The sequence below is a fragment of the Gilbertella persicaria genome (genome assembly GCF_025201335.1).
Source record: "Gilbertella persicaria strain CBS 190.32 chromosome Unknown B0P05scaffold_66, whole genome shotgun sequence".
In the NCBI taxonomy this organism is placed as follows: Eukaryota; Fungi; Mucoromycota; class Mucoromycetes; order Mucorales; family Choanephoraceae; genus Gilbertella; species Gilbertella persicaria.
The window spans coordinates 18,053-36,285 of NW_026252027.1; the positions used below are offsets into that span (position 1 = coordinate 18,053).

At 36.1% G+C, this 18,233-nt stretch overlaps 8 protein-coding genes across 8 annotated transcripts; 2 read left to right on the forward strand and 6 right to left on the reverse strand.

The window, feature by feature from the left end:
• Positions 1 to 2,246: 2,246 nt before the first annotated feature.
• B0P05DRAFT_480142 (uncharacterized protein) lies at positions 2,247 to 3,566 on the forward strand (the record flags this gene model as incomplete). The annotated part of the gene is made up of 2 exons (XM_051575109.1): positions 2,247 to 3,065; positions 3,126 to 3,566. 2 exons carry the CDS (start codon positions 2,247 to 2,249, stop codon positions 3,564 to 3,566), a joined length of 1,260 nt encoding a protein of 419 aa, XP_051429895.1.
• Positions 3,567 to 3,631: 65 nt separating this feature from the next.
• On the reverse strand, positions 3,632 to 5,611 carry B0P05DRAFT_591910 (P-loop containing nucleoside triphosphate hydrolase protein; the record flags this gene model as incomplete). Its single annotated transcript, XM_051582949.1, has 3 exons — positions 3,632 to 3,655; positions 3,731 to 4,165; positions 4,223 to 5,611. The coding sequence occupies 3 exons, from the start codon at positions 5,609 to 5,611 to the stop codon at positions 3,632 to 3,634; spliced, it is 1,848 nt and encodes a 615-aa protein (XP_051429896.1).
• A 68-nt stretch (positions 5,612 to 5,679) lies between these two features.
• B0P05DRAFT_562718 (uncharacterized protein) lies at positions 5,680 to 7,778 on the reverse strand. Its single transcript, XM_051580627.1, has 9 exons — positions 7,386 to 7,778; positions 7,246 to 7,342; positions 6,983 to 7,203; positions 6,894 to 6,932; positions 6,806 to 6,844; positions 6,678 to 6,761; positions 6,508 to 6,619; positions 6,057 to 6,454; positions 5,680 to 6,016 (listed from the first exon to the last, which is right to left on the reverse strand). Exons 1-9 carry the CDS (start codon positions 7,440 to 7,442, stop codon positions 5,702 to 5,704), a joined length of 1,362 nt encoding a protein of 453 aa, XP_051429897.1. The 5' UTR covers positions 7,443 to 7,778; the 3' UTR covers positions 5,680 to 5,701.
• A 594-nt stretch (positions 7,779 to 8,372) lies between these two features.
• On the reverse strand, positions 8,373 to 9,145 carry B0P05DRAFT_591913 (uncharacterized protein; the record flags this gene model as incomplete). The annotated part of the gene is made up of 2 exons (XM_051582950.1): positions 8,373 to 8,907; positions 8,958 to 9,145. 2 exons carry the CDS (start codon positions 9,143 to 9,145, stop codon positions 8,373 to 8,375), a joined length of 723 nt encoding a protein of 240 aa, XP_051429898.1.
• A 62-nt stretch (positions 9,146 to 9,207) lies between these two features.
• Positions 9,208 to 10,175, forward strand: B0P05DRAFT_480216 (uncharacterized protein; the record flags this gene model as incomplete). Its single annotated transcript, XM_051575113.1, has 3 exons — positions 9,208 to 9,421; positions 9,699 to 9,765; positions 9,824 to 10,175. 3 exons carry the CDS (start codon positions 9,208 to 9,210, stop codon positions 10,173 to 10,175), a joined length of 633 nt encoding a protein of 210 aa, XP_051429899.1.
• Positions 10,176 to 10,240: 65 nt separating this feature from the next.
• On the reverse strand, positions 10,241 to 11,589 carry B0P05DRAFT_449786 (major facilitator superfamily domain-containing protein; the record flags this gene model as incomplete). The annotated part of the gene is made up of 2 exons (XM_051573870.1): positions 10,241 to 11,305; positions 11,353 to 11,589. Coding segments are annotated over 2 exons (1,302 nt in total), but the record flags the coding sequence as incomplete, so codon positions are not given.
• A 3,490-nt stretch (positions 11,590 to 15,079) lies between these two features.
• On the reverse strand, positions 15,080 to 16,796 carry B0P05DRAFT_641652 (ATP-NAD kinase-like domain-containing protein; the record flags this gene model as incomplete). The annotated part of the gene is made up of 7 exons (XM_051583782.1): positions 15,080 to 15,276; positions 15,320 to 15,728; positions 15,775 to 15,886; positions 15,930 to 16,187; positions 16,229 to 16,357; positions 16,405 to 16,638; positions 16,679 to 16,796. The coding sequence occupies 7 exons, from the start codon at positions 16,791 to 16,793 to the stop codon at positions 15,103 to 15,105; spliced, it is 1,431 nt and encodes a 476-aa protein (XP_051429901.1). The 3' UTR covers positions 15,080 to 15,102.
• Positions 16,797 to 17,248: 452 nt separating this feature from the next.
• On the reverse strand, positions 17,249 to 18,202 carry B0P05DRAFT_562742 (Snf7 family). Its single transcript, XM_051580628.1, has 4 exons — positions 17,791 to 18,202; positions 17,606 to 17,720; positions 17,424 to 17,535; positions 17,249 to 17,381 (listed from the first exon to the last, which is right to left on the reverse strand). Exons 1-4 carry the CDS (start codon positions 17,958 to 17,960, stop codon positions 17,308 to 17,310), a joined length of 471 nt encoding a protein of 156 aa, XP_051429902.1. The 5' UTR covers positions 17,961 to 18,202; the 3' UTR covers positions 17,249 to 17,307.
• Between the last annotated feature and the right edge of the window lie 31 nt (positions 18,203 to 18,233).

Genomic DNA, 18,233 nt, shown 5'->3' on the forward strand with positions numbered 1-18,233 from the left:
GAATTCAAACACTGTTTCTCTGAGGTGACTGGTTTGACGAAGATTAAGGGGTATCATCTGGATATTCATTTGAAAGAAGGTTGGGAGCCGGTTGTTGCGAACATATATAAACTCATATGCATAGATCAATAAATGATGATCATGGCAAAAGACCAGATCACATCTATGGCAATTGCAATGGATCTATAGTCACTGACATTCACTCATTCTACTAGAAGTACTACATCATCCTCATAGTCAGAGATTATGAGCCCAGTGACTCTGTTATTATTTATGGCATTCATAAAGTGACAGTTAGAGCTGACAAATACATTAGCATTGGCATTTAACAAATATGTAATAGTTTATTCAAGTTCAGGTTAGATCATGTACTATTGGCTGAGCTGCCAACTTCCTCTAAAGACTTTTCTCTTGATTGCTCTTAATCTGACAAACCAATCCGTAGTCAAGAAGCCAACCCCAAAACAATATTTTGACCGAGAAGAAAAAGTATAAATACCTCGACATTTTATAGCAATTGAAATCAACATTTCTTGGAGAAATAAAAAGCCTATACAAGCTCTAACGGACTTTCTCTGTATTCTCACCTTTTCTTTTATTGAATATCTACTCTCTCTTTATCTCACAACAGTTTGTGATAATTTGATATAGAAAAATACAAGACAAATATGAATACTTTAAGGTTGTTTGTACAGTTTTATTATGTAAAAAAATTCAGATAGTGTTAATCAAACTATATTATGAGGGTTTATGTACTAGTTAATGTCTTGTATATGAGATTTGACTTACTAATGTCTTTTGACAGATTTCCTAGAACAAAGAGACTTATAATTCTCCTTTTGTCTGTCTGTACATTGTATGCGTTACAAAGTGTATTAGATAATCTCTATATTAGATAATACAAGGATCAATTCTTAACTGTACTCAGAATGTACTGTGTGTAAATAGAGTATGATATCTTTTATCATGTAGTTGAAGACTTATGTTATGTCAGATCATCACAAGGTTGTTTACATCGTGGACAGTTACTTTGTTGTATCTATTTCCAATGCTAATTGACTTTTGAATGTCACGAGCTTTGGAATTGTGATCGATTTCAATGCTGATAGTTCTAATCTCTTCAATGTCCAAGTTACTGTAACGACCTTTATGCGTACTTTGCAAATTGGCTTCATCTAAGAGATAGTTGTGAAAACTTTCCTCTTGACTTCTGGCAAGACGGAGTTTGAATCCTCCATTTCTGAGACTAGAGAGTCTAAGGTAGGGGCATTCATTTCAGGCGGTGAATGCAAGTTTTTGTCGCTCCAAATCACCCAATTTTCGACTATCCTTATATTTGCCGCCTTTAATACTCTTGGAATGTAATCTATTCTTGTCAGCTTTGTTGATGACAATAGTGAATTTATTGATGGTTGCGAATTACTCGAGAATTGCTTTGACTGTCTGCTTGCCAGTTTTTTTTCTGGGATTCTAGGAAGAGGATTTGCTACTTCATACAGTTTATTATGATATATAGGATTATTTATGTTATGTTTAGTAGTAATAACAGTAAAATTTTTATTAAGAAGGAAGAAATACAATAGTCGATCTACATAATCAGCGCTTTGTCATAAGCGTCTTTCATTAACTGGTTTTTAGTACATATCTATATTTTATGGTTGCTATTATATATAAATGCTTTTCATTCTATATACTTTTTTTGGGTTGTGGGGCCCTTTTTAAAACTCATTTTGCCTCTTTTGCACGCAGCTGTAAGTGTAAGTTCACAAACCCTGGATTTTTTTTGGCCCTTTTTTTTTCCTTAGAAATTCTCTGCTAAAGAATAGCATGTATAAGGGATGGCATTTCGTTCCTGTTTATGCTTTTCAAAGAAATACTTGCTTTATTTACATGTAAACCACAAGCACATTGCTCGATACCCTGGTTTATCGCGTACAATCAATACAGCCCTTACTAATAAACCAACGTCTGCTTGTGCTAAAGTTGTTACCACTGGATTGGAAAAAGATGTTCAAGATATCATTCAACACAAGTCAATAGAAAACTACAAGGCATTCTCTCGTCGGCTCAGTTCCTGCTCGCCCCAACAAATCGTAGACCTGTTTGATTGTATGATCAGACAAAAAGTAGATTATAACACACATCTTCGGCAGATCATGTTGGATGCAGGCACCTATTGGCCTATGAATACAGTATTGAGTGTCATTAAGATATGTGGCTCACAGTATCAACAATGGAGGCTGGATATGTTCAATACATTTATACTTTCGAATTATACAGCCTCAAAGGATATTGTACCTGCTTTACAGGCATTACCTTTGCAGGGTAAAGCTACTGATGTGATGCCATTCTATAATGCCTTACTTGCAAAATGTCAACGATCCAAACAACTCGAGCATATGCAACATGTACTGACTGTGATGAAGGAACGACATATCCAGCTTGACACAGCGTCATACAATATTCTGATGCGTGCTGAACTGTCAACACCTGATGCTACGTGTGCCTTTGACAGATTTATTAAACAAGGAGCTACACCAAATCGTGCTACCTATCATATTTTGATCAAACATGCAGCACAGCACAAACAATGGTATGCTCTAAATCAATGGCTTCAATTGATGGCAGACAATGGATTTGAACCCAACCCTGTCTTGGTTCGCATCTTGTTTAAAGCGCTTGTCAAGCACCCTCTAGAAAAGCAACTGGTACAAGCATTTGAACGCACTATCCAGCATGTCTCGATTGATGAACAACTATTAAACACAGGAGCAGCAGCCTTACTTGAGACAAAACAGACACAGGCTGCCATCGATATACTTCAATTAGCTATTCAAAAGACACCTTCTTCTGTCTATACTTGGAATTTGTTGTTACGGGGGTTATGCGAACAAGGGAATGTGAAGGCTGCTCTCAATCTATTTGGTCGTATACCCCAGCCTGATATTGTCAGTTACACCACATTGATCCATGGCCTTGTACGCACCAACAACAATATAGAAGATATTGCTCATCTTTATCGTCAACTTGTCAATTCTAGTTCTACCAATCATGTGTTACAATCTGTTATCATGTACAGTCTTATCAAGTCAGATAATATGACCAACACACTCTCTATGTTCAAGAATGTACTGTTGAATAAGCACAATACGACAGGCTTATTCGAAATGAATATTTACAATATGATGATTGATTTCTATTTCTTGCATTACCATAAATCAAAAAGAGACCAAGTACCGCGAGAAGCACTCCAGCTATTGACAGAGGCTATTGACACAAAACAATTGCAGCCTACTGTTGTTACACTCAATATTATGGTACGTGGTTTGGCTATTCTCAACAAGAACCTGAATGCAGCAGAAAGAATGGTGAATTTATTGAAACAAAAGGGTGTAGACATGAATGAAAGAACAGTTTGGTACTTAGTCAAGGCAGCACATAGACAAGGTGATCATGATAGAGCGCGTCAATGGATAGAGACTTATGAACAACATCATATCATTCAGGGTAATGGTTTAAAACTCTTGAAGAACAAATTGATGAGTTGGCATAGTGTACAAAAATAAAGTGATCTTATATTATATTCATAGTGCTTTCTTCATTATTTTTTCTACTGTCTGTTTAGAGCGTCTCATTCTTGGTTCTTCTGGAACTTCTTGAATCTAATAACATAGTGAGTCAATAGAAAGACAGAGAGAGAAAAAGAAAGAAAGAAAGAACCAAAAGTTACCTTGTATGTATCTTTATCAAATATATAAGGTATAGAGCCTAATGTACCATCAAAACGATTCTTTTTGATATCTAAATATCGCTTGTCGTGTCTTGTCTTTTGGATAATCACGACATTATCTGCTTCTTGACTCACTTTAGCACTGCCAAAGATAGAATGAATATCTAATTCTTCTTGTCCACCACTGTCTTTTCGTGGGTGAACAACAAGTGTGATATGGACATCTTGTTGTGTAGCAAATCGTCTAATTTCAGCAATAGCATGGTCTTGAAGTTCCCATTTATCGAGTGAATGCGTGGCTTGTTGAGACAGCATGAACTGTAGATTATCGAGAATAATGTGTCGAATATCATAAGCATAGACAGCATGGTGACATGCTTTTAGTACATCTTTGATAGCTGTACTACTAAAGAACTTGAGGAAATAGAGTGGTAGCTACACATATAAAAACTTATCAGTGATTCTCTTATGATAAACAAAGGCTTGTTCTACCTGTTCAAATTGATCAGCCACTTGATCAAAATCTTCAGGACTCTTGCTAAGATCTTTTTCTGCAAATTGATACAACATCTTCTTGGCAAGTCGTTTGTTCAAGATCTCAAAAGACCCCCATAAAGTAGGTACGCCTGATTTACAATAGTCTAGACTAAGTTGGCTCATAATGGTTGTCTTGCCTGAGCCAGTAGGACCTGTCAAGATAGTCAATTCTCCTGGTCGATGTCCCTTGAGAATTTGATTTAAAGAAGGCAGATCTTTGGATTGAATGCCGCGAGTTTGTTCAGGGTGAAGTACTTCATTATAGATATCTTCTCTTAATTCATTGAAATCCACAATTTGATCATGTTTAAATTCTTTTGCTTTTGTTAGTATATCCTTTAGGTCTTTATGTTGCATAAGAGCATCATGAGCATTCAAAGGACCTTGTTTATCTCCTTGGCGTGTATTGATCACAAAGCATTTGTGGTCACCTATCTTCCGAGCAAATCGTTCAGCAGCCATTTGTCCTTCAACATCATCGTCTAACCAGAGATACACTCGCTTAAATCGATCCAATAAGGGAAGGACTGATTCCTGAAGTTGATAATTAGCTGAAGGAATAGAGACAGAAGGAATCTGAGTAGCTTGATAAGCAGCCATGGCATCCATTTCTCGACGCGTCAAGATGATACTCTCTGATTCTAAGCTAGCTGTCTGATAACCAAAGAGCCCTTCCACACTGTCTTTATGAGATACTGGAGGATCTGCTTCAACAATCTGGTTGTCCATGTCACATAGCTTAAGTCCTACTGTATCTAGCTTGAACTGGTTGTCGGTGAAACTCAAGGTTGTCTGAGGCAATGTCAAGTACTGTCGATCGTCTTTCTGAATGGTGCCTACACCAAATGCCTCCAATGTATCACTTGAAATACCATGATTGGCTTCTACTTGTGCTAATAAGCTGGTGTTTTCCTTGAGTGACTGAACATAGCGTTGAATATCAGCATCGGATCGTGTCAAGCCTTGTTTCGTGTCATGAATTGATCCAATCGAATCAATTTCATGAGAACCTAGTTTTTTTATCAGCGTTCGAGAGAATTCAGAAAAGGATCCTTTGGTATGGCAAGTGGTGCATTTATAAGTGCCTTTTTCAGTATCCAAATATGCTGCAAAACTGTTTTTGCGTACTCTGACACAATGAGGACAGTTGGTCAGGACGACATTCTTTTCAGTAGTAGGAAGAGGTCGTTGTTTATGTTGATAAAGAAACTGAATCATATTGGACTTGATGTCCGTGGATCCAGTTGCCCATCGACGTGTTGCCATCAACCGTACACAGCCTATGCGTGGCTGCTGAACTATACCATGACGCGATCGTATGAGTGTTACAAGGAGTCTTGACATGACTATCCGTAGTATATAGGAAGAGATTAACGCGATTCAGGTTCCGTTGAAGCCACTTATTATCTAATACAGTCACGAAATAAAGGTTTATTAAAAGTCTTTAAGAATCATGATCATCTCATCCAATCTTTCCTTTGAAGTCTCTAGTCTTTCAACTACTTTTTCCATCTTGGCCAGTTCTACTCGATCAATCTCATTCAACAGTGTCATGTTTTCGATCACATCTTGACGACTAAGTTTATCCAATAGTCTAACGCGCCTCAAGAGTTCTTCATTTTTACGTTGTTGCAGGTTGCCCAGGGTACGATACACATCTTGGAGTAGTTCAGCAAAGCATTTCTCTAGGGACACATAAAGTAAATGAAAAGATCGACTGGGTGCACGATCTGCTGAACGAGGTACTTCCTATGCAGAGTGTCAGTTGGAATTATTTCCAAGTTCATACCTGTATTTCTATTAGATTGTGTGTTATCAGAATACCCAATTTATGCCTGACATCCTTGAGTGGCAACATGGACAACTTTTGTATTTGAGATTCATCTAATTTTCCTTTATCCAACAAGATCCTTACAATACGACAACAGGCCACACCAAATCGATCTGTAATACAACCCTCCAGAATATGTCGTTTCATCAGATAGCGTAGTCTCTTAAAATTCACTGCATATTGGTTTGCACCCAATTCATCTCGTAAAGCCAAGAAACCGCCCGATCGAAGGAGTTGGAAATAGCCTTCCACTACTTGAATGACAGGTGGACTTGGTTGGCCTGGAAGAACAAGATCACCTCGCTTAAATACTTCAGGCTCCAACATGTTGGCAATATGGCTTGCAGTTGTTGAAGCTAATAGTAGTATAGAAGTATAAGACAGTATGATATAACTGAATGCTATTTACGTGAATAATCTTCTTTGATATCTTTCATTTTGTCTCGACCATGGCGAAAGAATGTCTTGATAACAATCCCTGCTGTTTTATTGATTTTTGTAGTTGCAAAATCAGCCATCATCTAACAAGATGATGATCAGTAAACATAAAAAAAAAAAGAGTAGTGTAAAGGCACTTACTAGGTTGCGAAAATAAAGGTTATATTTATGATAGTTGAAAGCAAAGAACATAGTAGGGTCAATCTCATAGATCAGCTCTTTTTTCTATCACTGTATTCATCATACTATTCAATACACACTATGTTTACCTTATCTTCTTGATTCAAAGAAGTGTCTTGAGAAAATCGCTAACATAGTCTATCAGTAGACTACTTTTTTTTGATGCCATTTCCTTACTTTAGCTTCAGATGCTAATGTATCTACAGCCTTGCGTTTCTAAATGATTTATGTCAGCCTAAACTTCATTGGATATTGGGTCCACTTACGATGCCTATGTATTCATTCTGTTCAAACACTGCCTGTACATTGTTCTTTGCTGTCAATTTGATAGTGACAAGATCATTTGCTGTTGTAATCGTGTATTTAGCTAATTCCTTTTGTTCTGCATCCAGAAATTGATCCATGACAGATCGACTGTGTTGAGGCAAGACAGCTGTAATAAACTGGTCCATTGCCATTTTGGTAAATGTTTTTGTATAAGTAGCCTCTAAAAAATAAGATGTCTATTGTATGTCTGTATGTATTTTACCATCTTTATCTTTTGTATCGTTGGTTCTTGCCCATGCTTGTACTTGACTTAATTTGACTTTACCATTCAAGAACAAGAGTTGACATATAGCAGATCCCTTTTCAGATTGTAAAATCACTCAACATTCAATTTATACTTACTGTCTTGCCATAACGTTCTTCTGTGACCCGCATCATTCTTCCCATGCGTAAACGCATTAAAATTTGATTTGTGTTCACTTCATAATAGGTCGCGTCTCTTGGTTTACCTTCTGTTGGTTCTGAGAAATAAACAAGGCTGTGTTGAATAAGTGCTACCAATACTTCTCGCACTCGTTTCACAGAGAAAGTGGTGAATCGAGCCAAGTCATGGAGTGTTGAACGACCCTTTAAGACGAGTTCATGAACAACAAACTAAGACAGATGTGAGTGGTAAAGCAATACGTGATAGGTAGTTACTGCAGAGTGCTCTCCAAAGTCTTCTTTTACTATGTCACGACAGAGTCTTGCTTCAAAAGACATGAATGTGAGAAAAGAACACAAGAATAATAAGGTACCTAATTGCGGCGATTAAAAAATGGTGCATAATCTTTTTTTTTTTTCTTCTTAGTATGACCCTACCAAGCTTAAACATTCCATGTTAAATAAAGTAGAGATAGTCTTCACTTATAGACAAAATATGAAAGATAGTCTTTGGTTCATATAAAAATACAATGGTCTATCTAAGAATAACGGAGATACAATCTCTTGATTCCAAAATTAATTTTTTTTCTTTTCTTTTCTTTTCTTCTGAATCATGGTCAAAATCAGCACAGAAGTACCAAAGAAGGCTCGAAAAAACTTCAGAGCTGGTGTTAGTAAACGACTTCACTCCAAGCTCTCTCCTGATGTAGACGATTTGGTAATGTTTTTTTTTCTCTATAAAAAAAAAGCAAGTGACTGATTGATCTTTAGATTTATCTTGACTTCTTAATCTTCATGGACCAGTTAGTAAAAAATACAGAACAACATGTAGGCAGAAGACGAATGATTGAACCAGAAGACATTGAAGCAGTATTAGAAGTAAAAAAAAAAAAAAAAAACAGGTTTATTGAAATCAGTACTAACGTGTAGTAGACAACACTAAAGCATTTTCGTGGATAAAATGGTCTAGAGTGGATGAGGGCCAATCTCATCTTCTGAATCCTTGTTCTTTTTCTTTTTCTTTTTACTCTTCTTTTTCTCCTTTTTAACTTGTTCTTGGTCTGAATCAATGTCTAATAAAGGATCATACCCTTTTGAAAAATACTTGTCCATTGAAGACACATTGATTCTCACTTTACCTCGTCCTTTGTATTGAACCGACTGAGGCGGTGAAGGGGATCGATGTTTATGTTTGTTTTTGGAGGATGAGGATCGATGATGACTATGTAAATGTTGACCATGGTCCATGGTATCGCGTTCTGATCTGGAGTGCTCTGGTGATGGTGATCTATGTCTTTTGGAAGTGGATCGAGATTCGTGTCTCTTGAAAGGCGATTGTGATCTTCTTTTCTTTGTTTGATGTCGTTCTCTCTCAAGTCGTTCTCTACGTAATCGAGTGACATTTTCTTCATTGGCTCGAATAACCGCCTGATTATGACTGTCTGTTGCTTTAACCACATTCAGTAAGAATCGCGTATTGGGCTTGGGTTTCTGTGTTGGTCTGTTCAGAATGGAATGAGCTTTGTTTCCATCGAGCATGCTTGTGCTTACTCTGGTAAATAGGCTTTTACACCTATGTCTTTGTATTTTTTACGTTTCTCTTCAGCTTCTTTTAAGATCAAGTCAGCTACATATTTATCGACATCTTCATCTGCCACATGTTGAGCACCTGCACCTGCTGCTGCTCGAATCAAGTCAGTCACAACACTATTAATGGCACTCTGTTGCTTTGGTGGCATAAGAAATAAAAAAGAAAGAAAAAAAAAACGAAAATAGAAACAGTCCTCTTTCTTCTTTTGAGATGCATTCTACAAAATGGCCACATTATCTTTACACTGCTTCTCTGTTCTTTTTGATATTTCTGACTGCACTCTGTATTGCCATCTCTGCTTCTGATGTTGTGATTCAGACACTGACGAACAAAGAGTATTCAGGCAATTTTGATTACCGCAACTTACTGGTTGTCAGTAGCAGTTATATTTTTTTAGCTTTGGCTTCTATTTTATTTTCATGCAGTCGACTCTTGACTGTCAGAGCCTCATTACAAGATATCCCTAAGCTCTATATTCCTATTCAACAACAAGATCTACCCAAGGTAAAATAAAACCTAGAGAATGATATCAACTCACTCTGTCAAAGAAAGTATTTTTTGGTATCAATCAAGGGTTTGAAGAAACAAAGTACATCAAGAAACAAGCAGAACCAAGGCCAGAAGATATACAGGCTATAGGTTGGGCTAAACCAGGTAAGATAACTGTTGTTGTCACATGATAAACTCATGATCATTGAAAGGGACTCCTCTTTTTGAAGGGCTTGATTTTAAGCAAGCAGTAGCAAGAACACCCGCTATTGTGGGCAAGTAGAGTAGGATTAGAGTAAGGCTCACTGACGCTTTCTATAGAACAAGTGGCCAAGAGTATCAATCCAGAATACTTTCGCCCATTGTACGTGCCTGTACGACAATATATTGAATTCTTGATCCAACAAAACTTGATTGATAAACAACTGGGTACAGTCTATCTAGAAGGCTATGAACTGGCTCGGTTTAGTCATGCTCCATTCAGCCAAGAGCAATATATGGATATTATGAAGCATTTAGCAGCTATTTTACAGAATATGGGCTACAATATCAAGAATAGTCATATTGAACAACCTGAAGACCATCATTCTATGGTCACGTGCTCTACAAGTAAGAAAAGTGAATTCTCTGTCTATGATGAAGACGAAGTCAGGCATGATATCTATGAATTACTTATGAAAGAAAGATAATTGTTTTATTTTTATGCAAATGTATGTTCTTGTTCTGTTTGTTCAATATATGCTTTTTCATCTTGAGAATGTGTATCTTCTTCTTGTGGTTGCTCATTGGTCTCACTGACATGATGAGCTACAACAGCAATCAAAGGGAAAGAGATAAGCATCAATAGCCAACAAATAAGACATTCCCAGCGTAAGGGGATATTGACAGCATCAATACCAAATGAGATAGCAGCACCAGCAGACTGTGTTGCCTTGTAGAATCCAGCATATCTTGCCAACAGAGAAGCATCGTTTGACATAGCACCCATCAACCAATACATGTAACTTTGATAGATAGAATCTGTAAAGCCATAGAACATATAGAGCACAAAGGGACCACCAAACCCAGCATCTTTCCAACCAATAGGCGTGCTGTAATCATTATTAAACGTCAATTGAAACACAAATCCGCCTGCCCACACACCCATTGATATCAAGAACAGAATAGAAAGTGCCAGTAAGCCACGACCACGACGTGTCATACTTTGATTGTCGAGCAACAAACCAATCAAGAGGGAACCTATGATTTGCATACCCCAATACATGGTATCATTCAATGCTCTTGCAGAGGGATCAAAATAGACAGCATTCACACGAAATTGGTAAGAGTAAAACCAATTGGAAGCTAAAAAGGCAGGAATCAAATAAATCATACGCCATTCTTTCCAGACATGCAATACGCCTTTTAATTCGGTCTTCCAGTGAGATGCTTTGGCAATAGCAACGCGCGTGCCATTGCTTCGAACCACTTGCGACGGTTTAGCGAGTACCAATGAAAAAGCAACACCAATGAGCATCACAATCACAAAGGCAGTATATGTGCCTGTCGATACACCATGTTCTTGATTCTCCAGGTTAAGACAGAGAGCAATGACAGAACCCAAGATGCCACCAAAATTAAATAGAGCCCAAAAGATAGCTACGTATTTACCCTTGTTCTTTTCTTCAGGATAGGACATCATAATAGCACCTTGAGCAGACCAAAATAGACCGGCACAACAACCCAAGATGGCACCTGCAGCAATAACGAAGCCTGAAACTTGTTTACGATCATAAACCCACATAGCAGCACTATAAATAGCATACCCTATCGAGCCAATCTAGGGTACATGAGTAAATATAGATTCATGAATTGTTTCATACTTACAGTCAAAGTATATTTGACACCAACCGTATTTGTAAATGTACCAGCAAAGAAGCCAACAATAGCAAAACAAGCGTACAATGCACCATTGGCTGAATCAACCAAACCTATATTTGAACTCAAAGAACCACCTGCACCGAGTCCTGAAAGGGCATTAAACATACCAGGACAACAGAGACAGACAAGACCTAAAAAAACGACTTGCACAAGTGGTGTATTTATTTTTGTAAGCATGTATAAAAAGGTATAATGTAAACAGATGGAAAAGAGAAAATAAAGAAAAAAACAGGGATGCGTCAGGGTCTCTTTTTATAGCATGTTTAATAAATCAGGGTCTATCCAATGAAACATGACCGTTTGTTATCAAACTTGAAGCGGTTTAAAAAAAACAAGCTAGTGTGAAAAAAAGAAAAAAAGAAAGAAAAAAAAAAGAAATCTCTTCCCCGCATTTTCCCTTCCTCTTTTTTTGTGTTTTAACACGTCTCTCTGCTTTTTTTACATTGTAAAAGGATGAAAAAAGAAAAAGGTAAAAAGTACCAATTAAACAAGAAGATGACTGTACAAGGTGATTGTCTAAAAAAAAAAATTCCAAATTGCATACAAAAATTCCCATCTTTATTCGTTAGGTAATCTTTTTTATACGTAATTTGCATCCTATTTCCAAGCTGGAAAAGAAGGAAATACTGGGCAGAATTCAATCGAGAATTCCCACACTTTAGAACCCTGAGACCAATAAGAGAAGGGATTAGAAAAAGATAAGGGTCCCCACAATTTAAGGGTTCCTTACCTAAATTATATATCAAATTTGCACTTCATTGAAAAAAAAAAATTCATGTGGAAAAATAAGTACTAGAAATTAAGCAGAGTATGAGATACATGAATAATATTTATATGGTTACTTACATCAAATTATAAGAAAAAGCAGAGACTACAAGGGAGATAAAAGAGAGAAATAAATTAGTAACAGATATGGACTAGTGTATACAAAATATTAACACAGATATGAGGAAGTAGTTGAATAATTCTCCCAATTGCATAGTTGCTTCAACTCATTATACTCATATTACTACACAATATGATCAACCAATACCAAGCTGTGATTGATACCAAAGGTGGCCATAATCGTTGTTGATTTCTTTCTATATATATTATCGCAAAATGAACAGCTCAACGAATCATCCACAAAGAACTGAACGCTTTTAGGTATTATCTTGGCATATTAAAGGGCTCTTGGGTCATGACACCTTTGTTGCTGAGGTCGAATGACAATAAAATTGGATTAATTCTTATTTCGGTTCAGTGTATAACTGACAAAGATCGAATATTGTATACTTTAGTTGTACAAGTATGGGGCACAAAACGCTAAAGTCCTCTGCATGCATTCATTTCGTAAAGTATGATTTTTTCTCTTTCTTTCTGTTTTGGCGTACGAATTACAAGCATGATAAATTACATCAAGGCAATCTGCAAAACCAGCCTTAAAGGCTTAATACAAAAATATCCCAATCTGACAAATTTTAAATAGTACAAACACATCTAAAGAGAAAGGGAGACACTGTATAGAAGGAAATCGCTTTGATAAGACTAAGAGAGATATGCTACAATGAAATATAGCATTTGTATAGTGAGGTTAATAACCAGAATATAACAATGGCCACATATACTGAATACTTGGTGAATGAAAAAGTTCGTTCAAGGCAAAGCAATAACATCGGAATCTTAAGCATGATTAAATTGGTTTTGACACAAGACAACAAGGCTTTTACAACATGCAACCATAAACTAGTATAAGCTTAGTAGTTAACGACTTTTTAAGTTGCACAAGACACTTACTGTCATTTACATTTTTATGTATGTAGTATGGCCCCATATCGACATATTTTTTACTAAAGGGCACTGGAATATAATGGCAAAACAAATGGTCTTTTTTGAAAGGAGGGTTTTTTTTTCTATTAGAAAGTGAGATAGTCAACAGAAAAATACATTGCTTCATCTTTAAGCTCGTTCCTTGCGTGTTCATACTCATAAATGAACCTAATATTTCTTTTCAAAGTCTATAACTATAAAGAATAAGGAAAATAACAAAGTATCATGATAAGTACAACTTTATTCTTGAATCATCTGATGACGTTTCTAAGCACAAACAGTAAAGCAAATTTTAAAATGTGGACTCTACCTTTTATAATGACATTTGATATAAACATATCATGTGTCTAATAGGCGTTTAATTTTCAATCTATGAATGTTTAAAGCATCAAGTTTATTATAAGATCTTGATCTATAAACAAAGTTTCTTTTACAATCCATTTTTGAATAATTAGGACAAACATGATGCCCAATGCAGGCGCTAGTGTTTATTAGAATAAGCCACCATTTCTGCCTTCCAATTCCTTTTTTTGAGTTCCTTATGTTTGAGCATACATAAAAGAACTGATTTGTGCTATTTTCAAGTATTTCAGTGCTTTCTTTCTATTTTTTATTAATAGACTTTTTGGCTGTCTTTTTGATTTTGTGCATATCTGATGCATCAAAGTATCATTCGCACAAAAAAAGGGCTCACTTTCGAAGATTGAATGCTTGATGGGCTAATCTCACAAAAAACCATTGAGAAGTGGTAAGTTCTCCTTACGCAGAGAAAAAAGTATCAGTGTTTGAAACAACCAACCCATCTCCTACAAGACATCCATTGTAAATTATGTCCAAAACTACCCTCTCTGTCATCAAAGTTGTCAAGTATTACAGTAAGTTCTACTCATAAGCAATCAGTGTTTAAGCAGTGTTTTGAGAGCTTTTGCTCTAGATGTCATATAAAATGCGTTAGAAATGGGTCTTTCTAAAGCACCTTATACTATTTTGAGCGCTAGAGAGCATGTCGAGATAGAAAAAATAAGCATTTTCTAATGTAAATGTGGGGGGGGGGGAAATGAATATAGAACATACCAGATGGCGTTTTGTAGAGATTGAAATAAACAACTTCAATTCTTCCTCCTGCCGTATCAGAAATCGAGCTTTTGCTTGGAACTGCATCAAGACGCAGATAGTGGGCTCTGATACAGTGACAAAAGTTATAGATCTTTGCTTTCTGAGTCTGTTGATATGCAGGATACAACAACCTTCCTGCCAAGATATTGAGTAAAGATGCAAGAACCTATAAAAGGGTTTTCGCTGTTACCATACTATCTTTATAGTACAACTGTTAAACAAACACATTCACCATAAACTAGAGCTTTCGGCGCTTATTTTAAGCATTTAAGCTTGTCAATAGCTCTATTTTTTGTCTTGTAACATTAAAAAAAAAGAACAAGAGTTGTCAATCTTAAGATTTTTTATGGGTAAATACCCTTTGGTCAAATGGTCAAAATGACCATTTTTTACAAGTTGCCTTTTTTTTTTTTTTTGGTTCAAATCAACACCAAAGGTGCCGTAGATGTTAGTAAACATTGTCTTTAGGTTTCTAAAGTATTTTTGCGTATAGAAATAGACTTTGAAGCACCTTCATTTGCATAAGAAAACGACAAAGATTTGTATGGATTGCTACCTTCTTTTAAATTGCTAAAGCATTGATTTGTCTTGTGTCTCTATTACAACAATAATATAGTTACAAATAGATTGTTCAAATAAAATATCTTTTCAACACCCACACACCCACACACATTTGAACCATTGAGTTTGACGAGTCTAACCAACCGAATCTTTGTTGGGTTGGCTTAATTTTTATGGCACTATTCAGTCAAAGTTTATAGCTCAAGTGCTTTATTCATAAGGTGTAAAAGTTGGATTTAAACTCAATACAGATACTAAACAAGGGTGCACTTGTACTTGGAATGGCTTTAATGGTATATGTTGACCATCAATAGCAACATAGGCATCTTGACCAGGCTTGATTTTAGGTGTCAATCGAAACGCTTTGATTTTGTAGTATTCCACCTGTATATATTTAGGTTTAAAGAAAATGTACTGCCCTACTTACATGGTCTAAATCCATATGCTTGCCTTTATTCACATGATTTAGAGCACTCAATTGTTTCCACATGCTTTGTTTAGCACGTACAATGATCAAGTCCAATAGACCATCATTGGGTATAGCACAAGGATGCGATAAAATACCACGGCTCAATAAGGGCACTTTACTCGCCAAAAAGATACAAATACTGTCCTTGATAGTCACCCAATGTTCAGGCACAGGTTCAGTGAGACAAGGTAGTGCATCTTGCTTGGGTTTCAGACTATGCCATTCAGCTACATGGCTCATCTGATAAGATGCTTTTATCTTTGTCTTATCAGATTCAATCACCCATAAAGATGCTTCCATCTCATACGATGTATTAGACAAGATGCCTTGCAATAAACCCACTACTAAACGATAGTCACCCATCCATCTATAGGATGCATAATTTAGTCCATAGCTTATTGAATGTTACTTGCCTTAAATAGTCTGTTCTTAAACCAGCCATACCAAAATATTGAAAAAGAAATGAATAATAATAATGATGATCATCATAAGTTACGGAGCATATATCTAAAGCTAAAGGACGACCTAGTTTCACACATAAGCACTCATGGTTATCCATGTCTACTACCTTTAATGATCTGGAGTGCACAGTGGATTGGATCAAATCCCTTTTTAGAGCCATGCATAGAGATAGATAACGCATTCGTTGTACCAGCAGGAATGACAGCCAATGCTATTTTCTGAATCACGTGATCTGTTCTTTGAAGGAGTCCATTGATCACTTCATGAATCAAACCATCTCCACTCACAGTGACAATAGCATCCCATTGTTCCAAGTCTCTTTTGTTTTTAGCAATATCAAACGCATGATTTTGATGTTCTGTGTCTAAAGTCATTCAGTCATTATGGTGAATTAAGATAACTTACATTGTATTTCGAGTGTACATTTAGCTGCCTCCAACAATGGTCTCACACTCTCTTGGAATATAGCTTTGGCTCTTTTTTGGCCACTGAATGGATGGATCAAAACCAACAGTTTCTTTTCTGCAATTGAGTCTAGATAGGCAGCATAAGCACCATGAGCTATCATAAGTCACTCTAACCTCGATAAACACAGTCCATAATGTACTGACAATAATCAATGGCTTTTTGTTGTTCATTGTCCTTGACAGTATACATAAATTTATAAATAAAGAATGGTTCTGAGACTAAAGTAGCAATTTGAATCATATTGGTTTGATGATGATACATGGCATGTAGAATATGAAGATAAGATATAGACACTACTTGAACAGGTGTAGTAGTATTGGTTGGTATACAGGATCGTGATGATCTTGCTAATCAAGTGAATAAGAAGATCAGCTTACTCATGCTTACCTCTCTTGTGCTTAAAATAGGGGTCTGTATCTCCTTGTATTAGAAGGTGTGTGTTATTGAATGTTAAAGTGATATCTTTGCATAGTTTTTCAACATGAATGATTTTTGGATCCATACTAGAAGAAGAACCATATTAGGACACATGGTGTGCCTTTTTGTATAATTCAAAGACCGACCGAAGATCCTTTTTGAAATTTTGACAGTCCTTTAGTCAAGTGTATTCGATAGGAAAGAAAGAACATTGTAGCAAATATAAGTTCATAACCTTGCTTCTTAGACATAGAGTGACTTAAACAATGAAGTTTGATGATAACAACTTGAGAAATAAAAACATATATCAATCCAAGGGAGCATTTTTCATTTCAGGAGGTAACATACCTACTTACAAAATGATTGTCTTTCTCATGTGTCAGCATCTTTACTATAAATAGCAGAGTGATTCATTGTAATAGACAGTATCAGTCAAGTCATAAAGTCAATAAAGTATAGATTCTCATTAGTACAAGTAAAGTATCATAAATAAATAAAGGTATTTCACTGCATGAATCTTTAACCCAACTGTTTCTCAAACTCATTTCCAAGTCCGCACATAGATATAGCACAGAACACTTTTTATTTTTTTATAGAATTTACATGGCAATACTTGCTTTAAGTGCTCGAAGTTCAGCTTCTTCATCATCTTCTTCAGGTGTAACTTTATGAGCTAAAACCATAAGTAAAACAAGAAAAAGAATATATGACTTACCAGGCACATGCATAGGCACATTGGGTGCAGATACAACCGGTGAAGGTGTCTCTAACATCTTGGCATCTAATTCTTCTTGTTCCAATTCTTCCAGTTCATTCAACAATTCATCCTATTTTCATTTATTTGTTTAAGCATGTCTATTATATATATACACACAGAGAGAGAGAGATAGTACTTACTTCATCTAGTTCATCACCCACATTGACTGGTCGAGAAATAGCTTCCGAAATTTCATTAGCCACGTCCATTTGGTCACGAATATCATCCATCGTAGCATCCACCTTATCAATATCCCTTTTTTTTGATTTTGTTGGGTCAATAATTATATATACATACACACACACATATATATATAGATACTTACATGGAACCATGAATATTCTTCATGGCTTCAGCACCAGCACGCATAGCACTCATGGTTTCCAAGTTAACATTAGCATTTTCAATAGCCATCATTTGAGTTTCAATCGTCATACGAGCCCCATTGATTTTCTCGATATTGGCTTCATAAGTCTTTTTTCTCTTAAGTGCCATCAAAGCAGCTAGACAGAGATGAATATAGACATGTATAGCGATATATACTTACCTCGTTTGTTTTTGGTAGCATTAGCTTTAGCAATCTTGAGTTCATTCTCTGCTTTTGTCTCTAAAAAGGCTTGTCTTTTCTCCAACATGCCTAGTGTTTCACGTAATTTGTAGATGGCATCCTTGGCTGTTGTTTTTGACTTGGCTTTACCAAAAAAGAGATTCATTATAATATGAGATGAGAGAAAAAAAAAAACAAAAAAAAAAAGGGCTACCTGAAAA

Excerpts from the sequence above, each read along its gene's own strand:
- B0P05DRAFT_562742 (XM_051580628.1), bottom strand. The coding sequence starts at position 17,960 with ATGGCACTTAAGAGAAAAAAGACTTATGAAGCCAATATCGAGAAAATC. Across the intron at positions 17,721-17,790 it reads AAGAATATTCATGGTTCCAT|GGATATTGATAAGGTGGATG; the intron begins GTAAGTATCTAT and ends ATCAAAAAAAAG. Across the intron at positions 17,536-17,605 it reads TGGGTGATGAACTAGATGAA|GATGAATTGTTGAATGAACT; the intron begins GTAAGTACTATC and ends AAATGAAAATAG.
- B0P05DRAFT_562718 (XM_051580627.1), bottom strand. The coding sequence starts at position 7,442 with ATGCGTTTACGCATGGGAAGAATGATGCGGGTCACAGAAGAACGTTAT. Across the intron at positions 7,204-7,245 it reads CGATACAAAAGATAAAGATG|AGGCTACTTATACAAAAACA; the intron begins GTAAAATACATA and ends CTTATTTTTTAG. Across the intron at positions 6,845-6,893 it reads CATTAGCATCTGAAGCTAAA|CGATTTTCTCAAGACACTTC; the intron begins GTAAGGAAATGG and ends AGACTATGTTAG.